Below are 14054 nucleotides of genomic sequence, written 5' to 3'. Positions count from 1 at the left end.
GAGTGCTTTACAATCTGTACACATAGACATCCCTGCCCCAAAACCTCACATCGGACCAGGAAAAACTCCCAAATAACCCTTCAGGGGGAAAAAAAGGGAAGAAACCTGCAGGAGAGAACAGAGGAGGATCCCTCTCCAGGATGGACAGAACAATAGATGTCATGTGACCAGAAGGACAGATTTAGAGTTTAAATACATTCAATGAATATGACAGAGTGTATGAATAGTTCATAGTAGGCATATTCCACGATGGAGACCTCCACGATCCATCAGGCAGATGGCGGTAGAGAGGAAAAAGGAAAAGGAACTCCTCCCTTTACTCCGCCCCCGTGGAGTAAAGGGACTGACTCCACTAACACAGGTCATGTTAAGCTTTTTAATCTGAGGATCTCTTCTTCCTCCACATAACCTCCACATGACTCCTCCTCCAGGAGTAGGCGTGGCCTCTCCTCCTACAATAAGAGGCGTGGCCTCTCCCCCAGGAGGGGGCGTGGCCTCTCTCCCTGCTGCCGGCTCTATTCTTGAGGAGACAGTTGTGGATGCCAGCGTCTAAATGAAGACTCGTCTTTCTCTGCAGAATTCCTCGGATGCTTCGAGTGACCAGCGGTCCGGATCACCACGACGACATTAAAGGAACAGACGCGTCTTTTATTCCTCTGCCGTGGCGTTAAAGCCGAGGGGGGGGGTGGAGCCATGAGTTGGGCTCGGAGCTCGGGGTCTCGTCACCGCGGTGGAATGAAGAGCTCCTGGTTGTCGTCTACGGCGACGCCACCGTGGAGGAGCTCCACCGACGGAAAAACATGAGGCGGAGCCTCAGACCGCCGCTATCTCCCCTCGAGGGTCGTTTCTGGCCTCAGGCTGGAGGAGGGAGGAGTCCACCGGACGCCTCTCGTGGTTTGTGATGTTGTGATGTTTTTTTTTTTTGCAACCAGAAAACACAAGTGACCGTATGTGGACTGAGGAGGAGGGACTTGGTGTGGACCTGTAGCCCCGCCCCTAAAGCGTCCCCTGCTTCACGGTCTGACTCTACAGACCATAAAGTATAAATAATGACATCATGCTGTATAGAAGAAGACTTGAAACTAGAGACTGAGACATGAAGTGATAAGAGGCGGTGCAGCAGCAGGATATTCATCAGTGTCATTATTGGTTTGACCACCAGGTGGAGAACGACCCGGTGACCCCGGTGACCCCGGCGGTGGCGACCTCGTCGTCTTCACTCGCAGCGGATTTAACTTTTTAGAATTCTGCCGACACCAAAACGCAGAACTTTCCTTTTCTTAATAAAGTTGGTTTAGTTCTGCTCACAAAGGACCCAACGTGGTCCCAGACCACTTTCAGACCGCGAACGCCACGCCGTGGTCAAATCTCTTCCTGTCTAAATACCCCCCCCCCCCGTGGTCACGGCCACGCCCCCCCACACACACTGACCTCGAGCTGCTGCTGGAGCTCGCCGTTGAGCCGCCTCAGCACGGCGCGGCTCTCCTTGTGCTGACGGATCGCCGTCTGGACCGCTCGCTTCTGATTGGACGGCAGCCTGAGAGACGAGGTGGAGGGGTTAGCCGTCTCACTGCAGGGGGGCAACTTAAGAGACGACTTCAAGGACAGCGTCAATAAACATTCAGCATCACCGATGGCGAATCAAATGGAGCCGGAGGCGGGCCTTACTAACCACTGACTTCCTGTTGACGTCCTTGTGGCAGGAAGTGGAACTTGTTCTCTCTAGTTTCTCAGGTTTTTTGGGGGTCATTTATAAACAATAGAATCCTCATGAGAATCGCTGGGTTGGTCTTTTAGGGTCACGGGGTCACACTGACCTCTGAGCGGGCCTGGTGGGCGTGGCCTCCAGGTTCTGGCTCTCGGCGTGGTGCTTCCTGCGGACCGGCTTCACCTGGCTGGGAGGAACCGCCTCGGGGACCTGTTGGTCTCCGGAGCTCGGGCCCTGATCCTCTGGGGTCACGCTGCCCTCCTCCTGCAGAGCAGAGACCAGTTAGAGACCACCAGAGACTCAGAGGGGACGGAGGAGGACCTGAGGGGCCCGGGCCCTTCAGGGGGAGTACACCTGAAGGGCCCGGGCCCCTCAGGGGGAGGACACCTGAAGGGCCCGGGTCCCTCAGGGGGAGGACACCTGAAGGGCCCGGGCCCCTCAGGGGGAGGACACCTGAAGGGCCCGGGCCCCTCAGGGGGAGGACACCTGAAGGGCCCGGGTCCCTCAGGGGGAGGACACCTGAAGGTCTTCATTCAGGCTCACAGAATGCAGTCTACAGGTTTCATCTACCACAGAGGTCTAAACAGTCAGCTTAGACCTCTAGACCACCAACAGTCAGGTCTAGACCTCTAGACCACCAACAGTCAGGGTTAGACCTCTAGACCACCAACAGTCAGGTCTAGACCTCTAGACCACCAACAGTCAGCTTAGACCTCCACCAACAGTCAGCTTAGACCTCTAGACCACCAACAGTCAGGTCTAGACCTCTAGACCACCAACAGTCAGGGTTAGACCTCTAGACCACCAACAGTCAGGTCTAGACCTCTAGACCACCAACAGTCAGCTTAGACCTCCACCAACAGTCAGCTTAGACCTCTAGACCACCAACAGTCAGCTTAGACCTCTAGACCACCAACAGTCAGGTCTAGACCTCTAGACCACCAACAGTCAGCTTAGACCTCTAGACCACCAACAGTCAGGTCTAGACCTCTAGACCACCAACAGTCAGGGTTAGACCTCTAGACCACCAACAGTCAGGTCTAGACCTCTAGACCACCAACAGTCAGGGTTAGACCTCTAGACCACCAACAGTCAGGTCTAGACCTCTAGACCACCAACAGTCAGCTTAGACCTCCACCAACAGTCAGCTTAGACCTCTAGACCACCAACAGTCAGCTTAGACCTCTAGACCACCAACAGTCAGGTCTAGACCTCTAGACCACCAACAGTCAGCTTAGACCTCTAGACCACCAACAGTCAGGTCTAGACCTCTAGACCACCAACAGTCAGGGTTAGACCTCTAGACCACCAACAGTCAGGTCTAGACCTCTAGACCACCACCAGTCAGGTCTAGACCGCTCTGACTGGTTCTTAGTGGATTCCTTTCCTTCCTGTCTCCTAGTCAACTTTCCGCTGACTTCATGTGACTCAGGTCTCTGGACCCGGTCCCCGTGAGGCTGTGAAGGATCCGGTTCTCCGTCTCCGTGGTTTCCATCTGTTCATGTCGGGTCCAGTGAATCGGAGCCTTCGGTTCTGGGTCTCCGTGGTGAGACCACATTCCTGGTCCTCCCTGATGGGTTCAACAGGCTTAGCAACGCCTCTGAGCCTGAGAGTCAGAGCGCTGGGAGTCAAATGCCCACACTGCAGCCTGAGAGAACCCCGGAGCTCCGTCACGTGGACTTCACTACCGGGCTTCACTGAACCACGGCAACACGAGGCCGGTCCAGGTCAACAAAGACCTTCATACGAGGGACCCGGACTGAGCAGAACCGGCTGGGACCGGATGATGAAGACGTGGATTCAGTTCATCTTAGGAAGAGGAAAACATGAGAAAACCCCCAAAGAGCATCATGCCCAGCGCCCCCTGGTGGTCAGGAGAGAGAATGCAGCTTTAACACATGAAGCATAGACTTCTATACAACCAGAGGAGTCGCCCCCTGGTGGTCAGGAGAGAGAATGCAGCTTTAACACATGAAGCATTGACTTCTATACAACCAGAGGAGCCCCCTGGTGGTCAGGAGAGAGAATGCAGCTTTAACACATGAAGCATAGACTTCTATACAACCAGAGGAGTCGCCCCCTGGTGGTCAGGAGAGAGAATGCAGCTTTAACACATGAAGCATAGACTTCTATACAACTAGAGGAGTCGCCCCCTGGTGGTCAGGAGAGAGAATGCAGCTTTAACACATGAAGCATAGACTTCTATACAACCAGAGGAGTCCCCCCTGGTGGTCAGCAGAGATAATGCAGCTTTAACACATGAAGCATTGACTTCTATACAACCAGAGGAGTCGCCCCCTGGTGGCCAGGAGAGAGAATGCAGCTTTAACACATGAAGCATAGACTTCTATACAACCAGAGGAGTCCACCTGGTGGTCAGCAGAGAGAAGGAAGCTTCCAGGTGTTTGTTCTCACCTCTTCTCTGAAGTGACTGAAGTCAGCAAAGTCGGGCTGCAGAACTTTGTTCTGGGGACTTTTCTCTGAGACGTCGACGACGAAGTGAGAAACCTGACGAGAGACGAGAGGACGGTCACTCCTCTGGTCCAGAGACCTTTAGAGGACCGACGGGGAACCGGCTCACCTGTGAGGCTGAGGGTCGAGGGGGGAGGGCAGGAGGAGCTGGCAGCCAGACGCTCTTCATCCCTGGAGTCAGGAAACAACGTCACGCGGCGCCCCCTGGTGGTCAGACCCGGTACTGGTCTCCTTGTCCTACCTGGAGCTCCCTGCTGGAGGAGCTTGTTGAGGTCCAGCGAGGAGGCTCTGGAGTGGGTCTTCTGGGGCCGAGGCGGGGGGGGGGGAGGCTCCTCGGCCTTCTTCACTGCATCTTCTATCGAGGTGCTGGAGTAGGACCTGGACCAGGGGCCACAGGGGCCACAGGGGGAACCAACAGGAGGGTTTACAGGAGCACTGAGTTCAGAGGACTGGAACAATGGAGGGTGGGGGGTCTTACCTCGGTCTGGTCCTGGTCCTCATGTGTGGGTCCAGGTCCTGAGGTGGATCTGTTGTGAGGATACGAGACACCAACAGGTCACACCTCATGACCTCATCGAGTCTGAGATCACCTCAGCTGAACTCTACAGGTGAGTGGGGCTGAAGTGTGGCAGCACAGCGCCCTCTGCTGGACGGTCAGGGGAGTGACCTGTGTTCTGTTTCTACACATTAAAGCTAAATACTGAAATGAATGTTTATTCTCTTTTCATTTGACTTTCCTCTAAATTTGAATCTATAATTTTAGTTTAATAATAAAAAAAAAATTTATATTTAAGTTTATTTTCATGTAACTTAAGGATAATAATAACAATTACAGAATGCTGCATGTTTAAATTATTAATATATAGTCGTATTTATATATATTCTTTATATATATGTGAATGTTGTGTTGATTTAGTTTCTTGTATGTTTTACATCACTAATCAGATTATTGATCCCGATGTGGGATCAATAACCTGATCAGTGATGATGATGAAGAAGATGATGATGATGACTCCTCCCACCTGGCCGCTCCGTGAAGGCTCCCAGACGGAGAATCCGTTTCTCTTGAGACGTCATCGTCTTCACAGTGACGTCTGCAGAGAACAAACAAACATGGACGCCGAGTTGTAGTTTGATTAGAAAGTATATAATAAATATATATATATATTAAATATACTATATAATAATATAATATATATAATATGTTAATATATATTATATATAATATATATAATATATTAATATTATATATATTTTCTTTTATATATTATATATATATAATATATTGTATATATTATAATATATATTTACATGTTGTTTACCTTGTTTACGTGATTCTTCTTTCACATCTCGGGTCGTCGAGGTCAGACCTGGCTGGAGACGCTCGACGGCGCTCAGATCCTAACCAACAAACAAAACAACAACAAAGGAACAATGTTGTTAGCGTGGTGCCGGCGCCCCCTGCAGGCAGAGAGCAGGAACTGCATCAGCTTCTCACCGCGAGACCCGGGTCCTCGAACACGATGAGGGGCTCCGACCTCTGCAAGGAGATCAAAGAGAGTCGTGAAGGAGCTGAACCTCACGACCCTCAGGACCTTCAGGACCCTCAGGACCTTCAGGACCCTCAGGACCCTCAGAACCTTCAGGACCCTCAGGACCTTCAGGACCCTCAGGACCTTCAGGACCCTCAGGACCCTCAGAACCTTCACGACCCTCAGGACCTTCAGGACCCTCAGGACCCTCAGGACCTTCAGGACCCTCAGAACCCTCAGGACTCTCAGGACCCTCAGAACCTTCAGGACCGTCAGAACCGCAGGACCCTCAGGACCCTCAGGACCTTCAGGAACTTCAGGACCGTCAGAACCTCAGGACCCTCAGGACCGTCAGAACCTCAGGACCCTCAGGACCCTCAGGACCCTCAGGACCGTCAAAACCTCAGGACCCTCAGGACCTTCAGAACCTCACCACCCTCAGAACCTTCAGGACCCTCAGAACCCTCAGAACCTCAGGACCCTCAGAACCTTCAGGACCTTCAGGACCCTCAGAACCTTCAGGACCCTCAGGACCCTCAGGACCCTCAGGACCCTCAGAACCTTCAGGACCGTCAGAACCGCAGGACCCTCAGGACCCTCAGGACCTTCAGGAACTTCAGGACCGTCAGAACCTTCAGGACCGTCAGAACCTCAGGACCCTCAGGACATTCAGGACCGTCAGAACCTCAGGACCTCAGGACCTCAGGACCGTCAAAACCTCAGGACCCTCAGAACCCTCAGAACCTCAGGACCCTCAGAACCTTCAGGACCTTCAGGACCCTCAGAACCTCACGACCCTCAGAACCTTCAGGACCCTCAGAACCCTCAGAACCCTCAGAACCTCAGGACCCTCAGAACCTCAGGACCCTCAGAACCTTCAGGACCCTCAGGACCCTCAGGACCCTCAGAACCCTCAGAACCTTCAGGACCTTCAGGACCCTCAGAACCTCACGACCCTCAGAACCTTCAGGACCCTCAGGACCCTCAGAACCCTCAGAACCTCAGGACCCTCAGAACCTCAGGACCCTCAGAACCTTCAGGACCCTCAGGACCCTCAGGACCGTCAAAACCTCAGGACCTCAGGACCCTCAGAACCTCAGGACCCTCAGAACCTCAGGACCCTCAGAACTTTCAGGACCCTCAGGACCCTCAGAACCTTCAGGACCCTCAGAACCCTCAGAACCCTCAGGACCCTCAGAATCTTCAGGACCGTCAGGACCCTCAGAACCTTCAGGACCCTCAGAACCTTCAGGACCGTCAGGACCTCAGGACCCTCAGGACCGTCAGAACCGTCAGGACCCTCAGAACCTTCAGGACCCTCAGAACCCTCAGGACCCTCAGAACCTTCAGGACCGTCAGAACCTCAGGACCCTCAGGACCGTCAGAACCGTCAGAACCTCAGGACCGTCAGAACCTCAGGACCCTCAGGACCGTCAGAACCGTCAGAACCTCAGGACCCTCAGGACCTCAGAACCTCAGGACCTCAGGACCCTCAGGACCGTCAGAACCTCAGGACCCTCAGAACCTCAGAACCTCAGGACCCTCAGAACCCTCAGGACCCTCAGGACCTTCAGAACCTCAGGACCTTCAGGACCTTCAGAACCTCAGGACCCTCAGGACCCTCAGGACCTTCAGGACCCTCAGAACCTCAGGACCTCAGGACCTCAGGACCCGGCGCCTCACCTCGGGGGGGTCCGGTGGGTCCTGGACCAGGGGGCCGGCCCTCAGCGGGGGGGGGAGGCGCTCCGGGAGGGGGAGCCCGTTCTTGCGGGCCACGATGAGGTGGAACGCCGTGCAGAACTCTGGGAAGCTGAGCGCTCCGTCCCGGTCCACGTCGCTCAGCTCCCTGAACCGCAACAACAACAACAACAAAGAAGTGTTGACGTTTACTTTATTTACAACAACACGTTTCATTTAACTTTAATTTTATAAAAATATGAATCTTTTTCTTTGTATCTCTAGACGTGAAGAACATTTACTCATTAAATAACTGATTTCATTTAATTTAAGAACAATTCTAAATCATTTCTGCAAAATAAGAGACTTTAAAAATGTTTAAATAAAAACAATGAAAGTGGAGATGATTATTTTATATAAAAAGTTTAATTTTATATTTAATTTTCTTGAAAGAAAAGCTCAATAAAAACTTGTTATCCTCAATACTGAATCAATTAATAATGACTCATTTGCTTATCCATATAAATATATATTTTTTGTGTAAATAAAGTTTGACCCACCAGATGTGAGACAGTTCTGGGATCGGGAGTTTAGATTTGGTGAAGAAGTTCTTGGCGATGGTTCCTAGAGGAGACGAGGAGACGAGGAGGGAGTGAAGAGGATTACAATAATAATACAATATTACATGTCAGTGTGTGTGTGTGTGTGTGTGGGGGGGGGGGGTCCATACCCAGGACCAGAGCCCCCAGGTCGGGCTGCAGGCTCTGGAACTGATTGGTGTAATACTCCTGCTGTTCCTCTGTGATTCTCCAGGGGTCCTCGTCAGGAGAGTCCACCAGGCCCTGCTGGTCCAGCCTCCCCCACGAGGAGGTCTAGAGGGGAGGAGGGGAGGAGGAAAGGAAGGAAGGAGGAAACAAGAGAAGACAGACATAAATCATGAACAGCTGACAGCCTCTTCTGTGGAGGCGGAGCTTCAGGGTTTGGGGGCGTTACCCTCGTGGTCGCGGCTCTGGTCCCGTAGCCGCCCGGCGAGGAGTGAAGCTCTGGGGGAACCATAGACCTGCTCTCATAGGCTGGAGGGAGGAGGGGAGGAGACAACTGAGACTCACACACTATGATTGTGTCCTGAACTGAAATACAGAAAGAGGAGGATGAGGAGGAGGAGGATGATGAAGAGGAGGAGGAGGAGGCCTGCTGTCTGTCTCACCGCTCAGGGAGTCGTTCCTCCTGGCGGACGAGGAGCTGAGAGACGCCTAGAGGCGGAGGAGAGGAACAACGGACAGGGTCAACTGGGACTCCACAGGAGGTCTCAGGAGGTCACATGTGGTCTCAGGAGATCTCATGTGGTCTCATGAGGTCTCAATAGGTCACATGTGGTCTCAGGACGTCTTATGAGGTCTCATGTGGTCTCATGAGGTCTCATGTGGTCTCAGGAGATCTTATGAGGTCTCATGAGGTCTCAAGAGGTCACATGTGGTCTCAGGACGTCTTATGAGGTCTCATGTGGTCTCATGAGGTCTCATGTGGTCTCAGGAGATCTTATGAGGTCTCATGTGGTCTCAAGAGGTCACATGTGGTCTCAGGACGTCTTATGAGGTCTCATGTGGTCTCATGAGGTCACATGTGGTCTCAGGAGATCTCATGTGGTCTCATGAGGTCTCAAGAGGTCACATGTGGTCTCAGGACATCTTATGAGGTCTCATGAGGTCTCATGTGGTCTCAGGAGATCTTGTGAGGTCTCATGTGGTCTCAGGAGATCTCATGAGGTCTCAGGTGGTTTCATGAGGTCTCAGGAGGTCTTATGAGGTCTCATGTGGTCTCAGGAGATCTCGTGTGGTCTCATGAGGTCTCAAGAGGTCACATGTGGTCTCAGGACGTCTTATGAGGTCTCATGAGGTCTCATGTGGTCTCATGTGGTCTCATGAGGTCTCATGTGGTCTCAGGAGATCTTGTGAGGTCTCATGTGGTCTCAGGAGATCTCATGAGGTCTCATGAGGTCTCAGGTGGTCTCATGAGGTCTCATGTGGTCTCAGGAGATCTTGTGAGGTCTCATGTGGTCTCAGGAGATCTCATGAGGTCTCAGGTGGTCTCAGGTGGTCTCATGTGGTCTCATGAGGTCTCATGTCGTCTCAGGAGAGCTCATGTGGTCTCATGAGGTCTCATGTGGTCTCAGGAGATCTCATGTGGTCTCATGAGGTCTCATGTGGTCTCAGGAGATCTCATGTGGTCTCAGGATATCTCATGAGGTCTCATGTGGTCTCAGGAGATCTCATGAGATCTCATGAGCTCTCATGTGGTCTCATGAGGTCTCATGTGGTCTCATGTGGTCTCATGTGGTCTCATGAGATCTCATGTGGTCTCATGTGGTCTCATGTGGTCTCATGAGATCTCATGTGGTCTCAGGAGATCTCATGAGGTCTCATGTGGTCTCATGAGTCCTGGAGGAGTCCTGCTCCTCTAATCTCACAACTTCGAGTCCTTTCTGCCCCCCCTCACCTTCCTGTCCACGTGGTCCTCCGGGTGTCTCCGGTCTGCTGGAGTCCTGGTCCCGGTCCCGGTCTGACCCCCCTGGCCGTCGGCGCTCGGCGGGGCGACGGCGTGTCGCATCTCCGGCTCGTTCTTCAGCCCGGAGAACCGAGGCAGCGGCAGATCTACAGGAGGTCAGGGGTCAAAGGTCAGGGGTCAAAGGTCAGGAGCAGGTCCTCAAGGTAATACACAGGTTCTCCCTGAGGGTTCCGGTGTGACTGAACCCCTAACGAGGCCACGCCCACTCGATCCAGATTAGACCAAATCCTGCTCGTTGGGATAATCTCCTGGACCCCCCCCCCCTTACTGGCCGTGATGCTCTCCAGCTGGAGGGGCCGCTCTGATTGGACGGCTGCCAGCAGCTTCAGGGCCACGAAGAACTGAGGCGTGGTGAAGAAGCCGAGACGCTTCGCTCCACACAGCTCCGTCACCTGGAGGAGGAGGAGGAAGAGGAGTTAACATCACATAACACCAGAGCAGTCACCTGCAGGAGGAGGAGTTGTCACTTTATATCATTGTGGTTGTTGTTGTTGTTGTTGTTGTGATACTCGTTTCAGCCACAAGAGGCAGCAGTGCGCCACCTCTGAACCAAACTAGAAGCCTTCATGTCTCCTTGAATGAACTCACACGGTGGAGCCCCTGGTGGTGGAAGCCGGTACTACAACAACACGAAGTCACGAGGGAACGACTTCTTTATTTATTTAAGTTTTTTCCTGGTGAAACTTTTCCAGATAATTTATTCAAACAAAATGATAATAATTATAAATATGATCCTGAACACGAGATTAACTTATTGAGTCATAAACACTCAAAACGTCTCTATGACGTCACACCTCAAGGAAGCAGTGAAGGAGTCAGGAAGTGAGGACCACCAGCGCAGGAACCTTCTCCTCATCCCCTCTCCTCCTCCCCTCATCTCCTCATCCCTTCATCTCCTCCTCCCCTCTCCTCATCCCCTCATCTCCTCATCCCCTCTCCTCCTCATCTCCTCATCCCTTCATCTCCTTATCCCCTTTCCTCCTCCCCTCATCTCCTCATCCCCTCATCCCCTTTCCTCATCTGCTCATCCCTTCATCTCCTCATTCCCTCTCCTTATCTCCTCATTCCCTCTCCTTATCTCCTCATTCCCTCTCCTCATCCTCTCATCTCCTCCAGTAAATTAAACTAAAGTCCAGTTTTACCAAAATCAAAAAGAGCTGCTTTATGAAACATGGGCGACAGAAGTGCTGCTAATACCCATGATGCATTGGGGTTAAAGGGCGTGGCTTAGAGCGTCATCACAGCGTTGTTAGAAACACAGGAGCAGAGCAAACAAGGTGCTGCTGCGTGTCCTGGATAGGCCACGCCCCCTCCTGCTGGACCAGTTCCACCACATAGTGAAGATAGGCCACGCCCCTCCTGCTGAACCAGATCCACCACATGGTGAAGATAGGCCACGCCCCCTCCTGCTGGACCAGTTCCACCACATGGTGAAGATAGGCCACGCCCCCTCCTGCTGGACCAGTTCCACCATATGGTGAAGATAGGCCACGCCCCCTCCCGCTGAACCAATCACACACACACACACACACACACACACACACACACACACACACACACACACACACACACACACACACACACACACACACACACACACACACACACACACACACACACACACACACACACACACAGCTCAGCGTTTCTGAGACGGTTTGACCTGATGACCCAGAGGTCAACCCGGAGGTCACGGAGCGATGCTGCAGACTTCCTGCCGCTCATCGGCCCGCGTGGCGGACAGGAAGCGAAGCCCGGCGGCTCGATGCCGAACTTCCTGCCACACAATGAGGCCGAGATGAGTCAGCAGAACGGCCCCTGAGGGCCGCGACGCCGTGGAAACAACAACACAACTCACTCTACATCCTGAAGGACTCAGAGACCACGGGCCCCCAGCTGTGAGGAGACCACGGCCCCCAGCTGTGAGGAGACCACGGGCCCCCAGCTGTGAGGAGACCACGGCCCCCAGCTGTGAGGAGACCACGGCCCCCAGCTGTGAGGAGACCACAGGCCCCCAGCTGTGAGGAGACCACGGGCCCCCAGCTGTGAGGAGACCACGGGCCCCAGCTGTGAGGAGACCACGGGCCCCCAGCTGTGAGGAGACCATGGGCCCCCAGCTATGAGGAGACCACGGGCCCCCAGCTGTGAGGAGACCACGGGCCCCAGCTATGAGACCACGGGCCCCCAGCTGTGAGGAGACCACGGGCCCCAGCTGTGAGGAGACCACGGGCCCCAGCTGTGAGGAGACCACGGGCCCCCAGCTGTGAGGAGACCACAGGCCCCCAGCTGTGAGGAGACCACGGGCCCCAGCTGTGAGGAGACCACGGGCCCCCAGCTATGAGGAGACCACGGGCCCCCAGCTGTGAGGAGACCACGGGCCCCAGCTGTGAGGAGACCACGGGCCCCCAGCTGTGAGGAGACCACGGGCCCCAGCTGTGAGGAGACCACGGGCCCCCAGCTGTGAGGAGACCCTTCAGGGTTCAGGACCGAGGGTCGAGTCTCCATGTTCTCCTGGTTCCAGTGAGCTGGACCATAGTGGACCCAGGTCATGAGGGCCCTACACAGGGCCCACCTCCTCCTGAGGAGGAGGAATGAAGGACTCCTCTTAAAGGACTCCTCATGAAGGACTCCTCTTGAAGGACTCCTCTTAAAGGACTCCTCTTAAAGGACTCCTGATGAAGGACTCCTGATGAAGGACTCCTCATGAAGGACTCCTCTTGAAGGACTCCTCATGAAGGACTCCTGATGAAGGACTCCTCTTAAAGGACTCCTCTTAAAGGACTCCTGATGAAGGACTCCTCATGAAGGACTCCTCATGAAGGACTCCTCTTGAAGGACTCCTCTTGAAGGACTCCTGATGAAGGACTCCTCATGAGGAACTCCTCTTAAAGGACTCCTCATGAAGGACTCCTGATGAAGGACTCCTCATGAAGGACTCCTCATGAAGGACTCCTGATGAAGGACTCCTCTTAAAGGACTCCTCATGAAGGACTCTTCTTAAAGGACTCCTCATGAAGGACTCCTGATGAAGGACTCCTCATGAAGGACTCCTGATGAAGGACTCCTCTTAAAGGACTCCTGATGAAGGACTCCTCATGAGGAACTCCTCTTAAAGGACTCCTCATGAAGGACTCCTGATGAAGGACTCCTCATGAAGGACTCCTGATGAAGGACTCCTCTTAAAGGACTCCTCATGAAGGACTCTTCTTAAAGGACTCCTCATGAAGGACTCCTGATGAAGGACTCCTCATGAAGGACTCCTCATGAAGGACTCCTCATGAAGGACTCCTCATAAAGGACTCCTCATGAAGGACTCCTCATGAAGGACTCCTCTTAAAGGACTCCTCATGAAGGACTCTTCTTAAAGGACTCCTCTTAAAGGACTCCTGATGAAGGACTCTTGAAGGACTCCTGATGAAGGACTCCTCATGAAGGACTCCTCATGAAGGACTCCTGATGAAGGACTCCTCTTAAAGGACTCCTCATGAAGGACTCTTCTTAAAGGACTCTTCTTAAAGGACTCCTCATGAAGGACTCCTGATGAAGGACTCCTGATGAAGAACTCCTCTTAAAGGACTCCTCATGAAGGACTCCTCTTAAAGGACTCCTCATGAAGGACTCCTCATGAAGGACTCCTCATGAGGAACTCCTCAATAACGGCCTTTAAATGCACCTCAAGTGAAATGCTGCAGGGCCAGAGATGCGTTCAGGGTCTCTCGGTCTCTCTCTCTCTCTCTCTCTCATGCATCAGCTGCAGCAGAAGCCCAGTCAGGAGGCTCGTGCTCGTGCTCGTGCTCGTCCTCGTCCTCCCCCCCCCTCACTCACCCGGTACAGGCTCTCCGGCGGCAGCCCCGACGCCGCCAGCAGCTCCGTCACCTTCCCGCCGCTCAGCGTCCCGGACGAGTCGGCCTGGCAGCGGCTGTGCAGCGCGGCGTAGTACCGCTGCTCGCGCTGCGTCAGCGACACGAAGCCGCCCGCCGCCCCGCGCTCCTGCTCCATGGAGGAGGAGGAGGAGGAGGAGGAGGAGGAGGGGGGAGGAGGGGGCTGACGCTTGGAGGAGGAGGAGGAGGCACCGCACCGGGAGAGGCTCTCTAGCGGCG

The 14054-nt window shown here is 53.6% G+C and overlaps 1 protein-coding gene across 3 annotated transcripts in view; it reads right to left on the bottom strand.

Moving 5' to 3' along the window:
* reps2 (RALBP1 associated Eps domain containing 2) overlaps window positions 1–14047 on the bottom strand; it is a 15268-nt gene extending 1221 nt beyond the window's left edge. Inside the window, exons 1-17 of one of the 3 annotated variants that reach the window (XM_056414502.1) lie at window positions 13780–14047; window positions 10223–10346; window positions 9886–10040; window positions 8597–8642; window positions 8383–8519; window positions 8120–8261; window positions 7950–8013; window positions 7396–7558; window positions 5679–5720; window positions 5503–5581; window positions 5203–5274; window positions 4659–4707; window positions 4422–4558; window positions 4290–4351; window positions 4124–4216; window positions 1818–1972; window positions 1432–1537 (exon numbers count right to left, since the gene is read on the bottom strand). In XM_056414502.1, the coding sequence (XP_056270477.1) occupies window positions 1432–1537; window positions 1818–1972; window positions 4124–4216; window positions 4290–4351; window positions 4422–4558; window positions 4659–4707; window positions 5203–5274; window positions 5503–5581; window positions 5679–5720; window positions 7396–7558; window positions 7950–8013; window positions 8120–8261; window positions 8383–8519; window positions 8597–8642; window positions 9886–10040; window positions 10223–10346; window positions 13780–13953 (1800 nt within the window). In that variant the 5' untranslated portion in view covers window positions 13954–14047. The remainder of the gene's footprint in view (window positions 1–1431; window positions 1538–1817; window positions 1973–4123; window positions 4217–4289; window positions 4352–4421; window positions 4559–4658; window positions 4708–5202; window positions 5275–5502; window positions 5582–5678; window positions 5721–7395; window positions 7559–7949; window positions 8014–8119; window positions 8262–8382; window positions 8520–8596; window positions 8643–9885; window positions 10041–10222; window positions 10347–13779) is intronic. The other 2 variants (XM_056414505.1, XM_056414503.1) reach the window with 2 other exon arrangements.
* Window positions 14048–14054: the final 7 nt, after the last annotated feature.

Source organism: Pseudoliparis swirei, chromosome 5 (assembly GCF_029220125.1).
Source record: "Pseudoliparis swirei isolate HS2019 ecotype Mariana Trench chromosome 5, NWPU_hadal_v1, whole genome shotgun sequence".
Taxonomy (NCBI): Eukaryota; Metazoa; Chordata; class Actinopteri; order Perciformes; family Liparidae; genus Pseudoliparis; species Pseudoliparis swirei.
Note: the sequence above shows the minus strand (reverse complement) of the source record. Positions and strands in the feature narration are given on the sequence as shown.